The 23574-nt window shown below is 37.0% G+C and overlaps 1 protein-coding gene across 11 annotated transcripts in view; it reads left to right on the forward strand.

Annotated features, from left to right (window-relative positions):
• The window catches only part of Ppp1r12b (protein phosphatase 1 regulatory subunit 12B), a 212292-nt gene that overhangs the window by 65575 nt on the left and 123143 nt on the right, over window positions 1-23574 (forward strand). For 8 of the 11 annotated variants that reach the window (XR_007349870.1, XM_048809696.1, XM_048809695.1 and 5 more), the window contains exons 3-12: window positions 1850-1968; window positions 4608-4767; window positions 6193-6337; window positions 7881-7955; window positions 9404-9483; window positions 10130-10269; window positions 15866-15978; window positions 18591-18794; window positions 19928-20010; window positions 20991-21116. Coding sequence is in view for 8 of the 11 variants with exons in the window: in XM_048809696.1 (XP_048665653.1) it covers window positions 1850-1968; window positions 4608-4767; window positions 6193-6337; window positions 7881-7955; window positions 9404-9483; window positions 10130-10269; window positions 15866-15978; window positions 18591-18794; window positions 19928-20010; window positions 20991-21116 (1245 nt within the window). In the remaining 3 variants the exon portion in view is untranslated. Of the gene's footprint in view, window positions 1-1849; window positions 1969-4607; window positions 4768-6192; window positions 6338-7880; window positions 7956-9403; window positions 9484-10129; window positions 10270-15865; window positions 15979-18590; window positions 18795-19927; window positions 20011-20990; window positions 21117-21642; window positions 23571-23574 lie in introns of those variants that run through there. The other 3 variants (XR_007349871.1, XM_015483844.2, XM_048809704.1) reach the window with 3 other exon arrangements.

The raw sequence follows: 23574 nt of genomic DNA on the forward strand, positions 1-23574 counted from the left end.
GAGAAGAAGAAATTGTGTTCCGTCCAGTGGAGGAAACACTGAACTAAGGAGGAGAGCTGGGTGAGAGTGGGGTGTGTTTGGGAATAATAAGGGTTTTGTTTATAGTTTAGTCCCAACAAACATTTATTATGTGCTTATTATGTATATTATTTGTATTATGATTTTTCAGGGTGGGGGTATGTAAAAGGGAAGAAACCAGAAGAGAGGAGCCATTGAATATGGGGAAGTAAAAAAGAGAAACTGATGGACAGAATAGTGATATTTGATAGATTTAAGAATGCAGATAGAGGGAGTTAACTCTGGAATTGAATAAGGTCTGTCTTCCCTTAAGGCTGTGAGAGAAGGAAGAAGACAGTTGAAAATTAGATGAATTGTGAATACCTTTAAGTTTTACATATGTGGAATTGATTATAAATTAACAAACATTTACTGAGGCCCTGTCAAACCAGCTACTAGGCACTGAGAAAGCAAAATCATGGTCTTAATCTAATTTTTATAGATTTTTTCTCCTTTGTCAATTCTTTGAATGTAGTGACCATACATAGATTTTGGAGGGGGGTTATTGGGAGATTGAACCCAGAGGTGCTTTACCATTGAGCCATATCCTGAACCCTTTTTATTTTGTATTTTGAGACAGGGTCTTGCTAAATTGCTTCGGGCCTCGCTAAGTTGCTGAGGTTAGCCTCAAACTTGTGATCCTCCTGCCTCATCCTCCCAAGTTGCTGGGATTACAGGTGTGTGCCACAACGCCTGACCCATATATTATTTTAAAAAAATTTCCTACAGTGCCTAAAGTATGGTTCTCTGACCAATGATGTTTATTAATTTTTCAATGAATTAAAGTCTAATTTGCAGCTTTTCTTTCCCTTTAAGTGTCTGTGAATATTTGCTGGAGCTCCCAGCATTATTTGGATTCTCACTGGCTCTGAAGTAGTTTGTTCTGGAGAAAAGGTGAATTAGACTTGAATTCAAAGATTGGGGCCGTAGCCTCTGCTATTTTCCAGCTATGTGATTTTGAGAAAATTACTTAATATGTGTGAGCCTCAGTTACTTAAAGGAGGATTAGTAATAACTACATTGCCTACTTCATGCCTAAGATTCATGATTTTGTGTGTGTGTGTGTGTGTGTGAAATCATTTTGAGAATAAAAAAGGACCCATGTAAGGTATTGAAATTATCAGTTTTTTCTTCTTTGGGATTAAGTATTCTATGTGGATTTAGAATCTCACCATTTATCATTTTAATGTTTCTTCTTCAGTGATTTAGTTTCCTCCAAAAGTACAGAAAATTTCACATACATGATTTGTTGAAGGGAAAGTTTTGTGGATATATGATTTAAGAGGATTTGTGCAAATTTTAATGCATACTTTATTTTTCTATTTTCACATCCACAATACTACTTAGTAAACTCCAGTGTGCACTTGGAAGTTTTCATTAGATTTATTTATTTATGTTGCTTTTAGGGGCTCTCTTTCATTCCTAATATTAAATGCAAAGTAAGTCCTTTTGGACACCCTGTTTGGACTTCTGAGATGGTGGACATGTTTTAAAGACTACATGGTATTTAGAAACTTCTTGCTGTCCACTGGAGTGAGAGAGAGACTGGGAGTTAGGTATATGACTATGAAAGAAATCCTACTATTGACATTGCTCTTGTCAGGAAATGGAGAAACTTCCAGCTCTAATTATTAAAGGCTAATGAAGTTGAAAATTAATAATGAAACACCTTATTTGGGGCCATATTTAAAGCCCTGAAATAGGCCTTGCTCTACACAGAACTCCATATGCACAAGTATAAATTAATATTAGATTGACAGAGATAATATTCATCCTGAGTCTTGTTGCACAGGTATTTCATTAACCATGGAGCCAGTGTGGGTATGGTGAATAGTGAAGGTGAGGTCCCATCTGACCTTGCAGAAGAGCCAGCCATGAAGGATCTTCTTCTGGAGCAAGTAAAGAAGCAAGGTAACCTAGAGACTATGCTGGGCCCAGAGGGACTCTCTGCCCCCTGTAGAACATAATTCTTTTTGTTGGTTAAAACTTTTGATTATCATATAACAGGAAAGGATTAGATCTGTCTGCACAGCATTAATCAATTACCAACATCATGTAACAACTCAACAAGAATAGGCGAAATGCCAAAAGAATGGCTAGTCATTCCTGGTTTTTGCCATTCTGAGGTTGTATACTCACTGGATAGGTAGAAGTGACCTGAAGAGGAGTGTGAACTTTTTTATCAGTGCATATATGTTGTTAGATTTGCTACACATTGTGGAGTTCAAAAAAAGGGATGGGATACAGTGTGGCCACATTCATTTTGTAACTTTGCATCTTTTTTTCTTGAGAACAGAAGTTGATACTAGTAAAATATATTTATTGTAATTTCTGAAATGATTTTTATATTAATCTTAAAATTATTCTGGTAGTTTAATCAAGTTAGGAATATAATTTAGAAGAATATGCTCTAAAAAGGTTTTTTGTTTTGTTTGTTTTGATAGTTTTAGAAGAATTCATTTCAGGGAATGGGGTAGGATTCTCCTACTAAAGGTCTCTGGGTTCTTTTAATTTAAAAATGTTGAATAACACTAGGCAGAGAACAGGAGAACAGGTCTTAGGGAATTCTGCTAGAACTGTCACAAAACTTTAGATGTGATTTGCAGTACTGTTTTTGTTCTGTTTTGTTTTTGGGGAAAGGGAGTTGGTAAACAACCAGACCCACAATCTGTAGTTTATCCCAAAGGATTTAGCTCCAGGGATCTTTTCTGTTATGACCCTTTAAAGCAGTCAGGGCCATCTGACCATGCCCATTCGTTTACAAGCTGCTTTTGTGCTACAGTAGCAGAGTTAAGTAGTTCTTTTTGTTTGTTTGTTTGTTCTTTTTAGTTACACATAACAGTGGAATGTATTTTGTGTATCAAACATACAGGGAGTATAACTTCCCATTCTTGAGGTTGTATAATATGTGGAGTTAACTAGTCATGTATTCATATATGAACATAGGAAAGTTATGTCTGATTCTTTCTATTGTCTTTCCTATTTCTATCCCCGTCCCTTCCTGTCATTCTCCTTTGTTTAATCCAGTGAACTTCTATCCCCTCCTCCTTATTGTGAGTTAGCATCTGGATATCAAAGAGAACATTCAACCTTTGGTATTTTGGGATTGGCTTATTTCATTTAGCAAGAGAGTCTCCAGTTCCATCCATGCCATAATTTCATTCTTCTTTATGGCTGAGTACTATTCCATTGTATATATACCAGAGAGTTGAGTAGTTCTAATATACCAGATGGCCAGCAAACCCAAAAATATTTAATATTTGACCCTTTATAGAAAGGATATTGCAAACCTACCTTAAAATAATGATGTTCTAGGTCAACAACTATTGTTTTTATTGCCTTCTACATATAGTTTTGTGCCCTATTGAATTGAAGGCTTTGGTGCTGTTTACCCTCCCATCTCACTCAGTTGCATCTTCTACAATATGTTTTACAATTTACAGATAATTTTTTAAACAAACCAGTTTTTAAAGTAGTTTTGGTTGGAGAATCTACTTTTCCTATTTTGATTGTTGACTCTTCAGTTAAGGATTATACTCTATTGGAATAGACATTCATATGTATGCCTAACTTTGTAGCACTGTTAACTCCCCTTATAGTGTGTGGAATTCTGGTCTGTTCTTTACCCCTTCCTCTCCCCAGATTAGACAGAGATAATACTTAGGTAGTTCCCAGGTTTTCATTTAAGAGTAGAAAGGGAGCAGACCAAGCACAGAAAAGACTGATAATGAAGGTGGAACTCTTTGAATGGGTATGTTTATATTTGAGACATTTCATTATTTATATATCAGGGAGTGCCCCATCTCAGCCCTTCTTCATTGGCATGGGTATTGGAGAGTGGTTGGCTAAAGGGAGGAATTCTTGGAAGTTCCTCCATCATGCTTTTGACTGTTTTTTTAGCCTGCAGATCACCTACTCATCTCTGAAGTATTATGTATAGCTTCAGGTCACTGTATTTTTCTGTATATGGAAACAAGCTTTAGAGATAGTTTATTTTAAAATACGTCATACCTGAAACCAGCATCTTTAATACTAACCTTTTGGTGTAATGAGTGGAAAAGAAAAACAGACAGGGATCAAGTATTTCAGAGTTCTAGTATCACTAATGTGTTTTGTAGTTTTAAGCAAGGCATTGAAACTTTTCATGTTTATTTCCTTATGTGGTAAATGGGGATATTATACTCACTTCAAAGAATTGTTTGGAAACTGAAATGATATAATATAAAAGAACCTTGAAGTTTATAGCTTTGTGCAAATATTATAAGTAAAAATAATATCCCCTCTGATTTTTATGTTCTGTTGAAAATGATTTAGGCATGTTTCCTCAATGGATCTGCATCACATAATATTTAGCCTGATGATTTAACCTGGTAAGACCATTAATGTGTGTGCAAATTCAGCTGCTTTCCTAAATTTGATACTATCCAGTTTGATAATTAAACTGTTATCTGTGGTTATATTTATGATGTGTTTTGAATCTAAGGAAAATAACCTGTTAGACTTGAGTAGAGTTTTAGTAATGCTGGCTGTCTGATATATTACTTCTATAGGAGTTGATCTAGAGCAGTCAAGAAAGGAAGAAGAGCAACAGATGTTACAGGATGCCCGCCAGTGGCTCAACAGTGGGAAAATAGAGGATGTGAGGCAGGCCCGCTCAGGAGCCACAGCCCTCCATGTGGCTGCTGCCAAGGGCTACTGTGAAGTGCTCAGGTATTGTTTCTGTATATCAATCAGTAGTTTGGTTTACTGGGATGAGATGAGATGAGTTTTGAATGCCGAAGGTGAATTAGATTTTCAACTATGATGTGTTTCCTTTTTTGTTGATCATGCAGTTTTTTGTTCCCCCACCCCATATTTTGCTGATATTAGGCCACAGATAGTCTACCTCCCTCCTGCCATCCCTCTAGCTTTTCACTGATATGTATGATATATGAAAAAGAGTTAAGATACACAGACCTTGTCCCATTCTATGAATTTGTCATTAATTCTCCTGCAACTTTCTCCTCTTAGGACCTGCAATGCAGGACCTATGATCATTTTGGTCCTTCTTGACTTAAATAATTTCTTGGGACTCTTTAGATCAATCTTACAGATCTTGAATATGCAGTGTCTAGAATAGTCAAACTTACATGAGGGATTTGGATTCTACTATATCTATTCCAGTTTTTCTTACATCTGTGCTTTATGTAGCTTTTGGTGCTTAGAGTTGAAAGGTTTTCCCCAAAACGTGGGTTGCTGAAGGCACTGTGTGTGCCATTGCTGCCAAACTCCTTCAGTGTTCTATATTCAACCTAATATGGGGTTTCTAATAGATGTGACAGTGTGTTGTACTCCATGTCTGTCCAAGTGTGACATCCATACTGTGCTCAATTCTTGGAAGATTTCTGGAGCTCCACAATAAAGGGCCTCAGCCAGCTCAGTGCAATTTGGGACTTCTGGAATCATATCTTTACATGTATAACATGGTTACAGTTAGATTAAAGCTTTAAAGTGAGTGTCTGCAGATACTCTTGTAGAGTAGAAGGTATGAGATTCTGTAGTAAACCTATGATATTGTGGAAAGACCAACCAGAAAGTATCCTGAAGAAATATGAGCCCTTGTTTTATGTTAATTTCTCCTTGCCCTGGAGAATAGAGAGCACATTCTATAATAGAGTTGTATGACTTGGTTAATTGAATTAGGTTTTTGTTAGTCTCAGGTACCCACCTATCTTTGCACTCCCCTTATACAATATACATGGATATGTGTAGGAAATACCATACAAATGACCTTTTTGAGGGGCTCAGTTAAAAATCATCTATGATTTATGCTCAAAGTAGCAATTATGAAACCATAGCTATGCCTTAGAGGGCAGAAGCAATCATAGAATGAATCCCTGTAGTTCAGGGCTCAATCTGAAATCAATTAATTTGGAAAGCACCTACAGGTTGAGCATCCCTGATCCAAAAATCTAAAATCTGAAATGTTCCAAAATCTGAAACTTTTTGAGTGCCAATATAATGCCCCAAGTGGAAAATTCCACATCTTTAAAGCCCATAATTATTTAACATATTGTATAAAATGACCTTCAGCTTTTTTGACAGAAAATTGTAAAATTGAAAAGAGAAATGTAATATTTGGGGTTTTCTTCTTAGACTTCTAATTCAGGCTGGCTACGAACTCAACGTTCAGGATCTTGATGGCTGGACTCCCCTCCATGCAGCAGCACACTGGGGAGTGAAGGAGGCTTGTTCCATCCTGGCAGAAGCACTCTGTGACATGGATATCCGGAACAAACTGGTTAGTGAGTCTGAATCTCTAAAACGCAATGAGGTTGGTGGTTGAGTCTCTAGAACAAAATGGCCAGGTGACTGCTCTGGAGAAATGTGCATCCCTGGTAACTGTGATGTTGCCCTCACCTGCCTGCCCTCACCCATTATCAACACAGAGAAGTGTTGCTACATGAAATAAAACCCCATTAACCTAGTGAAGCCCTTAAAACAAACTTGGCAAAAAAAAAAAAAAAAAAAAAAGGCTTTCAGAAACCTAAGGCCACTATTTATAGTGAAGTATGGAAGAGTAGTTATTTTTCAAATCATTCTTTTAACAGCTGAGCTCTATTCACATTGAGTCATTTAACAATGTTACAATAACAAAGAACTTTGAGTTTTGGCTGAAAATAGCCTTATTCAGCCTCACTTCAAGCATCTTAGAAGCCCTGAATTCCAATCCTTGTCTCCTAATTTTCTAAGAACCCAGAGATAATGGACTTTTTTTTTCTTTTTTTGTACTGGATTTGAACTCAGGGAGCCTTTCCACTGAGCTACATCCCCCAGTCTTTTGGAGTCACAGTCTCACTAAGTTGCTGAAGGTCTTGCTAAGTTGTTTAGGCTGGCCTTGAACTTGTGATCCTCTTGCTCAGCTTCCCAAGTTGCAGGAATTACAGGCATGCAGCACTGTACCTGGTTTGGATTCTTTAATTAGTAGATGTTCTTATCTGCCTCACGTCTCCTTTGGGTCCTGGTTTCATTCTCAGACTATAGGTCAGAGTCCTTAATTGGGCTGATGTTTTCTAAAAGAGAAAACCTTCCTATCTGCCCTTTTGTTACTTAAAGGGAGATGATTTCTGTGACTTATCTTTGGTGCACCTGTTTCTGAACCTCCCCCAGAGGTTTTTAAGAGCCCTTATTAAATTCATCATTGTAATTAAGACCTTTTTTAGAGTAGGTACAAGTAGAGGTTTCCCTTGATTATTTGCCAACAGGCAATAAACATTAGAAATGATGTGGTGATATTTCCTCAATACTGTTTTGTACAATATGAAGCTCTCTGCTTAATGGGTTTGCTGTTTCTTACAGAGTTTCCTATGTAATAGATGAAGGCCTGTCATAAAGTAGGGTAGATTAATTTGGAAAGCACCTACAGGTTGAGCGTCCCTAATCCAAAAATCTAAAATCTGAAATTCTCCAAAATCTGAAACTTTTTGAATGCTAATATAATACCCCAAGTGGAAAATTCCACACCTTTAAAGCACACAATTATTTAACATATTGTATAAAATGACCTTCAGGCTGTATGTACAAGTTGTATATGAAGAATGAATGATGTTTGTGTTTAGACTTGGATCCTATCCTCCATATATCTTATTATGTATATGCAAATATTCCAAAATCTGAAAAAAATTCAGAGACTTCTGGTCCTAAGCATTTTGCATAAGGGATACTCAGCCTGTATCATTGGAATCTAAGGCAGAAAGTGAATATTGCATAGTCCCTGATAAAATAAAGGTACATAATAACTGCTTCTATTTTCTATCAGTCATTGTGCCCCTTTTCTCTCCCAGGGTCAGACGCCATTTGATGTGGCTGATGAGGGTCTTGTGGAACATTTGGAGATGCTCCAGAAGAAGCAGAATGTGGTGAGTCACTGTTTCATACTTTGAAAGATCTTCTAGCAGTTTGCGGTCTACAGTGGGTATCACAGTTGCTTGCTTTTATTATGTCTGTTGAGAACTGAACTGGACATTTCCGAATTCCAGAGATATTCATTGTTTCCTTCAGGAACTAACAAGAGTCTGTTAGAAGAAAGTATTCTAGAAACCACTGTTGTTAAAGTTTGCTTGTTGTAAGATATCCTTTAAGCAGATGAAAGCAACAAACAACAACAACAACAAAAAAAAACACTACACTTGAGTTCTAGAAAATGCTTATGTTCAAATTAAGAGCTTTTTTTCCAAATGAATACTAGAATGCAGGACTCATAATTTTTTCTTTCTCTTATTAACTAAAAGTATATAATTTAAAGCATATTGATTATAAAGAGGAATATTTATCTTTCTTAACAAGTATAAAATGATAAAACAGTTATTTGGTATTGGACAGTATTGGTCAGTGATTCATACTTATTCTAGATTCCATGAAACATCCAAAATTCAGTCTTCTTCTCCTTCCTCTTCATTTTAAATCTTTTTTTGGTTTGGTTACCTGTACCATTCTGCTTAGTGCTACACACACCTGGTGCCCATGCACAAACTGCAGCATGGAAAACCACCTCCAATAAAGAGATGAAGAATGAATGTGTCACATTTACTCCCCACAAAGGGGATGAGTAATTTGGTGAGGAGAATAAAGATCAGTGACCACAGGGTAGAATAGGAAAAAAAAAAAAAAAAAATCAGTGGCTTTCCTGTTATATAGCAGCAACAGTCTTCCTAATATAAGATGTATACTTTGCATAGTTAGGTTTTTAAAACCTTTTTATTCTGAAATAATTTTTCATTCACGAAGAAATTACAAAAATCATAGAGAAGATTCCTATAAATTCTTTACCAAACATTGTTATGTTTTTGAGCCTAAATAATATTTCACTGAATAACATTTCTATAATTATGATAATGATTCATACCCATGTCTCCTACATAACTTTAGGCTCTAGGGATAGAATACATATTGTCTAGAGCATGCATCTAAATATCATTCTAAGGGCTAATTTCCCATTTTGGTACCTGTGTTTTCTTTAGAATTATTGTCAACTTATTGATCATATAGAATTCTTTCCAAGTTGCTGCTGGCCTTTTGTTCTTCAGAAGCTAGGTTTTTTTGGGATTTGGGTATTTGAAGCAGGAAGTTTTCTTGAAGCGTTAACACCATGTTGTTTTCTTGTCTAATCTGGATGAGGATTTTCCTCTGTCATTTTTTCCTAAGGAGACCCAGCTGATGTGTTTCTCTTTTTTGCAGTTTCTTTTCCCCTACTTTAGTGTGGGTTCTGTCTTCTTCAGGATGATAGTGCCATTGGGTTCTTCTTAATACTGCTGATTTTTCACCAGTAGTCAACTTTTTTCCTTTTCTCTATTTTATCAATTTTCAGCTTCGTAGTGAAAAGGAGACACGAAATAAACTCATTGAGTCAGACCTGAACAGCAAGTTGCAGAGTGGACTCTTTAAGAAGTAAGATACTTGGGCTTGAGGAATGGGTTCAAGCTGTGTTCTAATATATCAGACTGACCCTGAGAATTTATATGATGAAGAAACTATGTTTGTTTTAGTCAGATCATCTTCAAACATGTTAAAAAGTTTAGGGGACAGGGAGACGGCATTGATATAGGTGAAAAACACTGAGAATAGGTGAATGTGCTTTAAACTTAGAAATTAATGAAGACTGCATGCATGCAGCATTTCTTCTATCCTAGCTTGAGGGTTCTTAGTCCCACCTATTCCCATAAATGCACTGTAAGTTCTGTTGTTTACCACTGTTTTGGTGCCTAGCATGATTCCTGGCATGTAATAAGTTGTGAGTAAGCATCTGTTAGTTTTTGTTTTTTTATATCTACCCATCATCACAAGTCATGGTTTCCTTTTTTTCTGTATGTTGAACAGGCCAGATCTCCTCGAGTCATATTCAAGAGTCAATACTACACCTTAATCTGCAAAAAAAAACAAACTCCAGGGTTCAGATGAACACATAGATATAAAGAAGGATCTAAATATATTTCTACTATTGCCTCTCAATATATTATAGTCTATAGATTTGTTCTCTTTATTTTACCTGTTGTCATTACTTCTGAATTACATTCAACTTGTGTCTTTAATTTAGCAAAGAGAAGATGCTATATGAGGAAGAGACACCCAAGTCCCAAGAAATGGAGGAAGAAAATAAAGAATCCAGCAGCTCTAGTTCAGAGGAAGAGGAAGGTGAAGATGAAGCTTCTGAGTCAGAAACTGAGAAGGAGGCAGGTAATGCAAAGATCCTCCATTTCCACTGCTTGTCAGAAAGCTGGCCAGGCCTCAAGGCACTGCAAATTTAGTTTTCAAAGAAAAGAGATCAAATTGCTAGTGACAACTTGTTTATAAAAGCTGTGAGCTCTGTTAAACTATATCTTCCAGTTTCTATGCAGCCATGTAGTAAGGTGCCCAGAGAATTCTGTGTGAGGGAGCCAGCTGTCCTAACCTTGAATTTGTAAATAGCATCAAGATCAGATTCCAAAAAGTCACTATGTCTCTTTGGGTCAAATACTTTTGATGAACTGGTGAAAATTTGTACTTAGTTCTCAGGTTAGTTTGATTCCCTAAACAGAATCCTAAAATCGACCACCCTCCCCACCCACCGTCCCCCATCCTTCTCCTTATTATATAATGTTCCTTCAGGTCCTGAATAGAGGATTAAGAAAGGAACAATATCATATTTACCTTTATGATTCTTTTTTAGTGGAGTGGTAATACTGGGAATTGAACCCAGGGGCATTCTAACACTGAACTTAAACTCCTGCCCTTTCATTTTTTTAGTCAGGATCTCACTAAGTTGCCAGGACTGACCTTGAATTTGTGATCCTTCTGTCTCAGCCTCCTGAATAGCTTGGATTACAGGTGTGCACCACCATGCCTGGCTTATCTTTATCATTTTTTTTTTTCTTTTTGTGTCGAGATTGAACCCAGGGGTGTTTAACCACCAAGCCACATTTCCATTTCTTTTTTTTTCTAAGTTGCTGAAGTTGGCTTTAAACTTGAGATTCTCTTGCCTCTATCACCCGAGTCCTTGGGATTACAGGTCCTATATGACTTTCATTGATAACAGTACAGTCCTTCCCAGGTATTCTGGGAAATTGGTTTTAGGACCCCTGTAGATAATCAAAATTCTTAGATGCTTAAGTCCCTTATTTAAAACGACACAGTATTTGCTTATAAACTATGCACACCCTCCTGTGTACTTCAAATAATTCTAAGTTACTTATAATATACAATGCAATATAAATGCTATGTAAATAGTTGTTACACTGTATTGTAGGGAATAATGATGGGGAAAAAGTCTGTACATATTCAATATGTATACATTTTTTTTCTTGAATTATTTTCAGTCCATGGTTAGTTGAATCCATGGAAGGCTAACTGTACATCTCATATGGAGAGTCTTAAGTTTATTATTGACAAGACAGGAGCCCTAAAAATGAGAATGAGGTGCTGAACATGGTCAGATCATTAAGCTATAAAATAGCCTATAGGTTTGGTTTTGTAAAGGCCAGCAATCATTGAGAAATAATAAGCTGGATTTTACTGAATAGAAATTCAGCTGCAAAGAATAGTTCTCATAGATAATTGGAAAGAAATGGTAAGCTAAGATTTTAATTGCACATATGCCCTGCATTCATTGGCACATTATCCCTCCAGATTTGAGTTCATGAAAAAAAATGACATTTCCAGCTTGAAAACCAAGTTAGAGGGGAAGAGGCCACCCATTAAGTTTATAATGAAATCTGTATTTTCCTCTGAATCCTATTGTAGCTGGACTACCTATAATGAAGATATTTAACTTACTGTGTTGTCTTGGCCCAAGCTTCTGATGATGTCTGGCTTTCCTGATATGGTTTCTGTCAATCATGGGAGAATATCACCTGTCTTCATGTTTCAATCTGAGGCTCACTGAATGTCACCAGAGGTTAGAGTCCATCAGTGCCATAGAGAAGACAGACACCAGCTAGGTTTGCAGTATAGGAGATGACCTTATATTCATTGAGACTTGGATTTCTATTATTAATCAGGTGTAGCTTGCTCTGGAAATGTAGTGTCAGTACTTAAAAAGATTTATAAATGCGTTTCTTTTTGTCCTTTGTATTAGCTATTGAGCATTGGCATATTGCCAAGTTTTCAGATATTACCCAGAATTAATATTGGGTTTGCTCTATGCTATATCTACTAAGGTATTAAAAAAAATGGGAGGGAGCTGCTTGAACTCCTGGCATTGCTTGTGATTTGTACCACTACCCCAGATCTCATTCCCTGCAGCCCACTTCCACACTGCTGTTGGAGTAAAATACCTACAACACCCTTATAACTATTGTGTACCTAATTCAAAACCTAGAACTACCTCCTCACTCCACCTTTGCCTACGGACTAAGTCCCAAACTCTGTAGCCTGGCTGTCAAGGCCTTTCATAATCTATCTCCAGCTGACCTTTCCAGTGCTACACACAGGCAAGGACATATTGTAGTCAGACCATATTGCTCGATTTCTTTAAACATGCTGTGATCTCTCCTGCTGTTGAATGTTTATTTGTATTTTAAAATTTATTTCAGGCCTTCAGATGCTTGTTTAGTGAGTTCTGTTAGGAGCTTTAGGATCTAGCAGATTCAAATGGTGATATTTTAGGTTTTTCTGATAACTGAAATCTGCAAAGAATAGACCCCTTTTCTGTTCTCCCACCCAACAGTATTGCTCCCCTGTTTGTATCCCTCTAGCACCATGTTCTTAATTCTCTTCTAGCACTCATTGTTTTGGCTGGGAACACTGGGTTTATTATTATGCCCCCAGGTCTCAGCACAATGCCTGGCACATGGCAGGCACTCACATTCATTAAATGTTTTTTGTTGAATATGTCTAGTTAGGGGAATAGAAAGGCATATATACATGAGTAAAATACATGCCATGTGAGAGAGATTAATCCAATCACTGGTATTCACTAGTAAGAAAGATTATGTTTAGTTCAGGGAATTGTAATAAAACTTTACATCTGCAGTGCATTTTACTTTGCAACACACATTTAAACGTTTTTATTTAATCCTCATAATCACACTCTGGGGTATATATCATTATCACCACTTTTTAGATTGAGAAATTGACACCATAGGAGGTTAGGTGAATTAGGTTTCATAGATAGCACATATAGTTTTGATCTGGAGCTCCTCAGAGAAGTAAGGGACCAGTGCAAATTATCTCACAGAAGTGAAAGATGAAATTAGAAAAGGATGAGATCCCTAAGGAAGAGACTTTAGAGAAAAGAGGTACAAAAAAGAATCTTGACATACTGTGCTTAGGATGTGAAGTGGAAGGAAGTGAAATAGAATCACTGAAGGAGGCAAAGAAGGTGTGACCAGAGAGATTGAGGAAAACCAGGATGCGTCATTCTACCTCAGAAACCAGGGCTGTAGTGAGAAGGGAGAACTGAAAGATGACACAGCAATTAGGAAGTCACTAGTAATCCTAGAGAGCAGTTTCACTAGCCTGGTGTGGGCAGAAGCCAGATGGTTCTAGCAAGCTTCCCTACTCATTTCTGCAGTTCTCTGCCAACTGAAATTTCACTCAGGTCCCAAATCCCAGCTCCAATCAACTTTTTCTTTATGGATCCCTACCATATAAATATATGGTTTTCTTCCCTCCCCTGATTCCTGTAGCTATTGTTTGAATGTCTGGTGTATTACTTTTTTCCTGATGTTTAATATTTGAATTATTTGGTTTGTTTCTCTTCCTTTCTGCTCTTCCCCCACCAGCAAGCTTTGGAAGCACTTGAAAGTAATGTGTCTTGATCGACTTGCTATGTACCATAGTTCCTAGCACATGGCCTTCTATTAAGGTGCTCAGTAAATATGTGGGGAAAATGCAAGGAAGTGCATTATACCAAAACCTTTCCAAATATTGCCTGTGTGGTACTAAACTAATACTTGTTGAATGCATTTATCCTAATTTTAAAGACCCACAGATACAACTTTTTAATATGATATTTTTCATGTGTCTTATGTTGTAGTAAAGATATTAATTTTATTTTGAGGTGAACATAAGCATTTTGATTAGAGTTTTTCTTTTTCCCCTTTTATTTATTTGACTTAAATATTTTGTGAATCAATTATTTATTGCTGAGTAAAAACTATCCCCAAACTTAGTGGCTTAAAACAGTAATACCTTATGTGTACCAAATTCAACGGATTGGCAATTTCAGAAGGGCTCAGCTGTATGATTTGTGTCTCCTCATGGTAATGCTAGGTTCACTCATGTTTGTATAGTCAATTGATGAGTCATCTAAAGGGATGAGGTCCTAGATGGCAGGATGTTTAGTGCAAATGAGCCATGTGACTCCTATCTTCAAGCAACTTAGCTTCTCCTTCTTCATGTGGCAGATGCTTCAAAAAGCAGTCAAAGGCTAAAGCTCAGTGTATAGGCACTTTTCAAACTTAACTTTTGTCACATTTGCTAATGTTCCCATGGCCATAGCAAATCACCTGGCTAAGCCCAGAGTCAATGTAGAAACGGTATGGATTCATGGAGACATGATTTGCACAAGGGTATGGATTCGCGGAGACATGATTTGTTGGGAGCTATTACAGTAACAGTCTGTCACATTTGGCTAGTAAGCTGGATTTCTCAGGGCTACAGATACTCAGATAGTATTTAAAGAATGCCTTGAATATTCACAATAATTCAAAAAAATAACATTATTTTTTTAAAAAATGAGGGATTTACTATGGCCAGACAATGAGCTATGCAGTTTTAGAACATAATCTCTAATCTTTATCATAATTCCCACAAGGTAAGACTCAGTGAGAAAACAGAGATTTAAATATAAGTAAACTTTTCTAGTATCACACAGTTAGGATATAGCTTAAAATTGTCACATAATTCATGAGTAGGTTACTCTTGGGGTTGTTTCCAGAGCACATAAATCAGAATCAGTGCATAATTCACTAGACATAGGCACAGTGGTAGTTATTTAGTTTGTAGCAATAAAAAGACAAGCTTTCTGATTGATAACCCTACCGATATGGACCACTCATTTATATTATGTGAGTTCAGCAATAATATTATTCTGTAGCTCACCCTCCAATCCCTTTTTACCTTTATTTCCTATTGTAACCATAGGAATTCCCACTATTTAAAGTAGGCTGGCCATTTTGCTGACCATCAGATGTATTTCTTTTGATTTCTGAGCCATTACTCATGCCCCTTCTTCCTCTTCCACCTGTCAGTCGGTACTGTCTTCCAGCTTCCTCTGTGGTTCTGTTCTAGAGAACCCTGACTAATGTAGCAATTTTCCCTGTTTCTTCCCTCAGAGGATCTGCCTCCTCTGAAATTCTCTAGCACTTGTTGATCTGAATCAACCACTTTAGTACCTGAATTTTATATGACATTGTGTTATTATCGTTGTAAAGAGTCTTATCTCTTTTGATTATAATTACCTAGAAAACAAAGTCTATCTTGCACTTTTTGTTTTTTTCCCTGCCAAGCAACCCCCAAACACATATTCTTCCCAAGTAGTAACTAATGAATTCTATATATGATTTTACTGATAATGTAGAAATAATTTTCACTTTTCATCTGGAAATTAGAGTTGGAGCTTACATAAAGAATCAGTGCATAACACTGCCAAAGATACAAGATGGGAATACTGTTGAGTTTATTTTCTTCTGCCCACAGTGGCTGGAGAGTTCATCTTAGTTTGAGTTTAATATTACATGGCCCTAAAATCTGTTCTGATAACAAGCCTTTTCTGTTAGCAGAAAAGAACATAGACACACAAAGGTATGGTTTTCATACTTGGACTTGTTACTTCTCTTATCTTAAATAACAGATAAAAAGCCAGAAGCCACCGTCAACCATTCCAACTCTGAAAGCAAGAGTAGTGTCATGGAGCAGATACCAACACCAGCTCAGAATACCTTCTCTGCCTCTTCTGCTAGGAGAGTGAGTACTTTGGAATTATTTGGGTATTATATTTCACCCTCCTGCAATAATACATATTTAGAAAGGACTCAAAGATATGTTCTTGAAAAAAATAAAGATATACTTTTGCCTTAGTCCTCTCCTAGAACAAAATACCACACTGGTTGATGTAAGCAATTGAAATTTATTCCTCACAGTTCTGAAGGCTGAGAAGTCCCAGACCAATATACTGGATTCAGTATATGAGCCATGTGACTCTTCTGTCTCGAAGATGGCCACCTTCTTGCTATGTCCTAACGTGGTGGAAAGAAAGGGAGCTCTGGTGTCTCTTCCTTTTCATATAAGGGCACCAGCCCTGTTGGAGGAGAGACCCACTCTGTTGACCTTGTTTAACCATTACCACCTACTCACTGGCCCCATCTCCAAATAAGACATATTGGGGATTAGGGCTTTAATATATGAATTTTGTAGGGACACAAAGAATCAGTGCATAACACTGCCAAAAATACTTTTTGTAAAACCATCACCAAATATGGCTACAGATGGGTTAAGATAACATAGGATAGAATAGTCTGGGACCAAAAACATTTTTTTTTAAAGTCATTTCCTGTTTTTTTTCACATCCAAGGTTAAGGTAACTATATATAAACTTTAGACAGGTTTAGGAAGATATCTGGCATCCAAAAATAATTGCTTTGATGACTATTCTCTTTTTTCTACTTCTCTCTAAAACTTTGTTTTCATGTCTTTATACTTTATGATGGGTAAAGGGCAGAAGTAGAAAGAACATGTTGAAATTTCAGGAGCACTTCCTGCTACAACTTTACACAAACTAAGAATCTGTAGGCTCCTAGTCAGTGAGACAGAGCTGAATGATGATCCATTCTACAAAGTGCAAAATTGGTTTTGAAGTTAAGAATTGATCCAAATTCTTTGGAATAGAACTGTTGAAAAAACTGTGTGGTTTTGGAGATATTAACTTATTGATCTTATTTCCTCATGAATTGGAAAGATGGGCTTCTGGTGTCCTTGTGGAAATGAGAGAACAAGTCTTGGCTACTTATTTATTCCTAGAAACATCATTGTGAATCATTACACAGGCTTCAAATAGAATATAATCACTTGGTTGTACCTCACATACTGTAACTGCTTCTAGTTGTGACTAGATTTCCTATGTTTTTATTTTTATTTCATTTTTAATTTTTTGCTCTACTGGGAATTGAACCCATGGGTGCGCTCCCACTGAGCTATATTCCCAGTCCTTTTTTGAGACAGGCTCTCACCAGGTTGCCCAGGTTGGTTTTGGACTTTTGTTCCTCCTGCCTCAGCTTCCCAAGTTGCTGATTATAGGTGTGCACCACAGCACTCAGCTAAACTTCCTAATTTTCAAAAAGAAAAATAATAAATTTTTAAAAATACAAACACATGCAGTACTGATTCCACTTTGCTGAATAATACTGTGAAAGGGGGAAAGATTCCCTAAGAATTAAGGTAACTTATAAAAAGGAAGGAGTATATAAATGTATGTACTCACGTGACAATGAAGAGAAAACTCTGAGCATGAGTTGGAGATGAATGCATTAACATTTGTACTGCATTTTCACTATTTCAAGCAGTAAAGATGACCTTGCAAAGTTTCCCAGACCCTAGGAAGGAGCTGTTGGATAGTGTTCCAAAGACCAATTATACCCTAAACTGGTCTTTGGGCTAATGCTAGTCTATGAATTTTCCCTGATTTATAATTAAAGATAATGTAAGCTTTTTATGAAGCTTCCTTTTTTTAATGCAGTGCTAGGGGTGGAACCCAGAGCCTTGCACGTGTTAGGCAAGTGCTCTACCACTGAGCTACAGCCCCAGGCGTGAAACTTTCTTTTCTAAAATTAAAAATTCCTTCTTCTTTTTAATATAATGACAGTGATGGTGAGCTGTTCATGTTTTGAAAGATTTTCTCTCCAGACAAAAGAAAAAAGGTAGAAACCTTTGACCTTTAAAGTTTTTCTTTTTAAATTTTGTGGTCAGTGAAATCTAAAATTCTTGGAACTGCTATCCAACATCAAATAAGTTCTTTTGAAGTTGGCAGTTAGAATTTGTGTGGAGGAGCCTCTGATATTTTATTAGTATTAAATCAGCTTATCACATATAGTACCTTCAGACATATTTACACATTAGCTCTCTTGTGTTTTCAAACTCCACATATCATATGGAGGAATTAAACTCATTATCACCATTTTACAGATGAGCATGTTGAGACCTAAGAAGTGAAATATCTTATTTTCAGTTACCCAGTGAGTCAAGAGAAGATGTATCACTACCTCTTCATCTGTATATCACTACTCCAGGTCAGTTAAGGAGAGCAAATGGTTTTTTATTTCTCAGAACAAATCTGTCAGGGAGGAGAACTGTGCTGAGAATTGGAGGCTATTTCTGGCTTAGGGAGAAAGAGAGCCTTGAGAGGTGATAAGCGTCCTCTAGGTGAGGAGGGCACATTGGCAGACAGCCCACTGTGTGTTTGTTCTCTGGTGCTGCCTTAGTTGCTTCACTGAACTTTGTTAAGCATGGAAAGGGCAAATAGGAGCAAACAGAAGGCTCATCAGGACCTTGCTTTTTTCTTTTCTTTGCATCCTCCCTCCTAGTTCTCCTCCAGCCTTTTTAACAAGCCAGAAGAGGCCAAAGATGAATCTCCTTCTTCATGGAGATTGGGACTCAAAAAAACTGGCAGTCACAACATGCTGAGTGAAGTGGCCAATTCCAGAGAAGGCCTAAGGGATCGAGGCTCTTCCATCTACCGCTCCTCTTCAAGCCCTCGGATCTCTGCTCTGCTGGACAACAAAGATAAGGTGCAATTCCAGCAGGATGTGGGAGAATTCCAAGCAGTTTTCTTTCATGAAAATTCAATCCTGGGAATAATGAAAATATTTTCTATTCTCTAAGAGGAATGTAGAACTATAACACCTGAGGAAGGAGACAGACACATTGATAGTATCATCAAGTTGCTATTTGCTTGCTATTATTCTCTTGGTCAAAAAAGAAAATAAATTTTAAATATAGCTTCTTCTTTTGACTTATATGTTCATTCTTGCTTACCTTCTTATCTAGAGTAAAATAGAGGATCAGAGAAAATTGGATATGGCTCAAAAGGTTCTTTTGAACCAATACCAGAAACTTCACTCTTTTGATGTTTAGAAGCAAAGTTCCTTAGCTGGGCTTTGAATCCTAATGAATCTCAGGCACATTAGGATTTAGAAAAAACATTTTTACACTTGTAATTTTTTTAATTCATAGACATATGATCAAGCTAACACCATAAATAATTCCTCTATATATTCATCAGGGACGAATTTGGTTCCAGATTTTATAGGGCTCACTTAGAGCCTTTTCTGGATCAGATCTTCCTTATAATCATAGTCCTCTTGTTTTGTCTTGTACTTCTGGAGAATACTTGAAGAGGAAAGGCATATTGGATTAATTCTGCAGCATATCTTTTGTGCATTTTAAGGAAAAGATATGCTAGCGATTCAATAGACTTATTTGATTAAGAATAGTGAGGAGAGCTCCATGACTTTTAAAAAAAAAATTTTTAGACATTATGGATCTTTATTTTATTCATATATTTATATGTGGTGCTGAGAATTGAACCCAGTGCCTCACACATGCTAGGCAAGTGCTCTCCCACAACCCTAGCCCGCTCCGTGACTTTTCAAAGGCAGGACTACTGCTCTGTGTAATTTGTGCTACCATTGTCTATCCTTACTTTTCTTATGAGAATTATTTCACTGCCTATGAGATTTTAATGGAGTGATTAGGAATAAGCTTTTGAAAGCTACCTTTTTTAATATTACTCACAATGGCATTAGTGTGGAACCAGATATAAGACTATATAGGTAGATTAGTTCTTGCTTTTTTAGCCAAATTGTTTTATGCTGGATCAGTATTGTACCTTTCTTGTGCTTTGCTTTTTTTTATTTTACAGGAAAGAGAAAACAAAAGCTACTTTAGTTCACTAGCATCCCGGAGGCTCAGTAGCACAAATGACATTGAAGAAAAGGAGAACAGGTAATCATAGCACAGACCAGAAGATGGTTTCCTTTCACTCTTCTGGGCATAATGATCTCGTGGCCATTATACCTCTGCCTTCTTCCTGTAGGTGTCCTTAGCACGTTATGAATTATTTGTTCCTTCTGCTGAGAATGCTTCCCAGCCCATCTAGATGTTACTGTTTGTAGGACATCCTCCCTGGCCCTTCCAAATTGTGGGTTAGTTTTATTCCCCTAGCAGGCTCTATAAAGATAGAGTCTATGTCTGTGTGATTGCTTAAAGACCTCTAGTGCCTAGCACTCTGCTTATCGTATAGAAAACACTAAAAATATTATTTACTTGGTCAATTTATAATTTGTAAGTAGATAAAATTTAAAGTCTTCCTCACCAGTTAAAAGCAATACAGGGATTTTGAAGTACTCCTGCATCTCAGGGCAGAACCTAATCTAGAACCTTTCTTCTCACAGTATGGTTCTCCACCCAGCAAAGATGGAATGTCTGTGGATCCAAAATCCTACTACAGCCCCGTCCTTGATGCCTTCTAATTTATAATGCTAAAGAGGCTCCCAACAAGTCTTCCTTTCCTTTCTCCTTCTGTAGAAACCTTTTTCCATGGTGGCAGACTTCGCTTTTTCACCCGTCCCTTCTCTGGTTAACTTATGAATAACCTACTACTGGGGACTGATTACAAGGTGCTTTTTAAACAAGGAACTAAAGTGACTTCTCTTTACAAAAGGATGAAGGACCTTTGATATGAGGAATTTGGTACCTGTTGAAATTAGTTGGCTTTGAAGTTGTTAGAAGAAAACAGACAGTAATAGTCATCCTTTGTACAGAAAACAGGTATATATAAAACAGAATCACTGGAAAGATGTATCTGTTTCTTTAGCCATGTTACAGTTTGCTGTTGGCTCTTCTCTCCCCTTGTGCATTGTATCATGGACAAAACTGATGGTAGGAATCAGTGTTTGGATTGTTTTTCTTTCATGCCTCTACAGAGAGTCAGCTGTTAATCTAGTGAGGAGTGGCTCCTATACTCGGCAGCTGTGGAAGGATGAAGCAAAGGGAAATGAAACTCCACAGACAATTGCTCCTTCCACCTATGTATCAACCTACTTGAAAAGGTACCAGGAACAAGGGGTTTGGGAGATGATTTTCATTCACTTGGCTATGGGAATATGGGTAATAATTGCATGCCTTTTTATATCCAATTAGCACCACAAAAATGAATCAACAAATAAATTGCTTTTAGATTTCTTGGGATTAACATCTTGACTAATTTAAAATTAAAATTAATTTGTTTTCTTAATATCTAAATTAAAGTAAGCTAATTCCAAATTCTTACCAAAGATCTGACTTTAGACTCTATCCTCTCAGTCCTATTGAAATCTTCAATCAGAAGTGACTTCTAGTCATCACTGGGCAAGACTGAATTTAAAACACCCTTGTCCAGCAGCTGGTTTTTCTCTTTCTAAAACTAGAGTATTTTTCATCGTGTTATGTTTTTGTGGGGAGGAAGGGGGGGACATGGTAGGGTGGTAAAGGGTGGGAAATGGGAACAGTTTTCTATTGCATTAAAGAAGTTTCATGTTAAAGCCTGTTAATTTAGGGACTTGAGTTTTTTTTTTTTATGACTTTAATGGCCCTCAGATCCATCAAGATGTGAAACTCGCAAGTTTGGTGCAGAGAAGGTACATGGGTTTCCTTCTTTTTTCTCATCTCTATTCCCTTTTCTGCAATTATTTTCTTTGCCACGTATTAGCCAGCAAGCAAAGCACCTTTGCCAGAACCATTAAGCTAGCTATAAGATATACTTAATTAATTTTTTAATTTGAACTTTGCTGCTGATGTGGAAGAATCTGTTTTTCACTGCTTACTTTGAATTCTTTCTTCACTTCCACTTAACCCCTCCAACTGCCTCTTCATGCCTTCATTAGGTTTCCTAGATGGCTGGTTGGTTACCTTAGAAACAGGCTTTGGCCATAGACTATATGGGCAGATTAGCTGTTTGGGATCAAAACTTATTTCCGTTTGGCAGGAAGATTTGTCAAATAGTTAATGTCAGAACCCAGGAAATAATAAGCTATAAAAGAAACAACCACAGCTTTAATTCTACAGATATAGCCAAAATCGAAAGGGTTCAATTTTGAAACTGTACAGGCACAGGTCAGTGATTTCACTGATTCTTTATTGTATATACTAAGTGTTTCTGTCTATGTGAGGTTATCAGCTATTTGTATTAATGGCAAAGGACTTCATTCACCTAGATAGGATATTATTCCTCACAGTTGAAATCAAATTCAAGAAAACTTTTCTCAGAAGATAATGTTCTAGAGATAGAAAGGGGACAAAGCTGCTATTTTGTTTTCAGGCATGGAGTTATTTTGTGCCGAGGTTGCTGATTTCCTTGATCCATATCATTAGCAAATGGGTTGAGTGGCATTTGGTTTGATAGATGTAGTCTGGCAGGTTACAGTGAACAGAAAGGAAAGTGCTGCTTCTATTTAGAGTGGAAAATGTGCTTAATTATGAGAGTACTTTTTGAGAAAAGATGTACAACTTGCTTCACACCTTGGATTTCCAAAGCATATCTTCTGTAACCCTAAGGCACCTTTTGATTTTATAAAATCTTCTCTTATGATCTTTTCAAGAAGAAAGAATTCTGTGCCATCACCATTTTCAACAGAAAAGAAAAACAGGAATTTATCGTTCCCCGGCTGTGCCAGGCCTTGGTATACTTTTCTTTTCTATGTCATCTCTTGTCTGTATGTAGGCAGGAATCCATTTGGATGGGACCCAACAAAAAAGCCTCTTTTCCAGAGAAGGCTGCATAGCCCTTTTTAATCACCCCCTCAAGTGTGTCATTACTATTATAGTTAGGAAGTATTTTTTTAAAATTCTAACCCAAGTAACTTTTTGCTGCAATTGAGATGGTTCTTACCTATCTTCACTAGAAACCAAGAAAAGTTGCCTTTTGTTTCCCATACAACATTACTTTCTAGACTTCAAACTTCAAATCCTTCCAAAGGCATTTTGGCTTTAAATTAAATAACTGCAGTTCTCAAAGGCATTTTTTCAGAATTTCTTTACTCCTGTCCACTTTTTTATTTTAAAATTTGAAAACCTCTCCAAATTCCCTCATCTTACTTTGGCTTTGCAGTGCTGCTTCTATATCAGGTAGACATTTGGGGTTGCATGACTTTTTTGACTTGGGTTTGTTGGGACTTATTTTTTCTAATAGAGTTATTCTGTTTCCTATTGTTACCCTTTCTGAGCTTCTACTCTTGTCATATATTCTACTTTCTGGCTTTTCCTTGTTAAATATCATCTCTCCTCCTTCACATTCCTTCACTCTTTTGGATGACTGACCTAAAGATCATTCTAAAAAGAGTGATGATTGCTTCACTCTTTCTGGTGATCACCTGCTTGCTGCCAGTGTCCCAGCTCCAGCTGGAGTTGAGCACTCCATTTCCCAGTTGCCATGCCCTCTCTTTGGTCTATATTCCTTTCAATTGAACAATCTGGGAATGTGGGAAGGTGGTGCTGGGAAATGGTGGGTGAGCAGCATGTCCTGAAGAAAGT

The sequence above is a fragment of the Marmota marmota genome, unplaced genomic scaffold (genome assembly GCF_001458135.2).
Source record: "Marmota marmota marmota unplaced genomic scaffold, marMar, whole genome shotgun sequence".
In the NCBI taxonomy this organism is placed as follows: domain Eukaryota; kingdom Metazoa; phylum Chordata; class Mammalia; order Rodentia; family Sciuridae; genus Marmota; species Marmota marmota.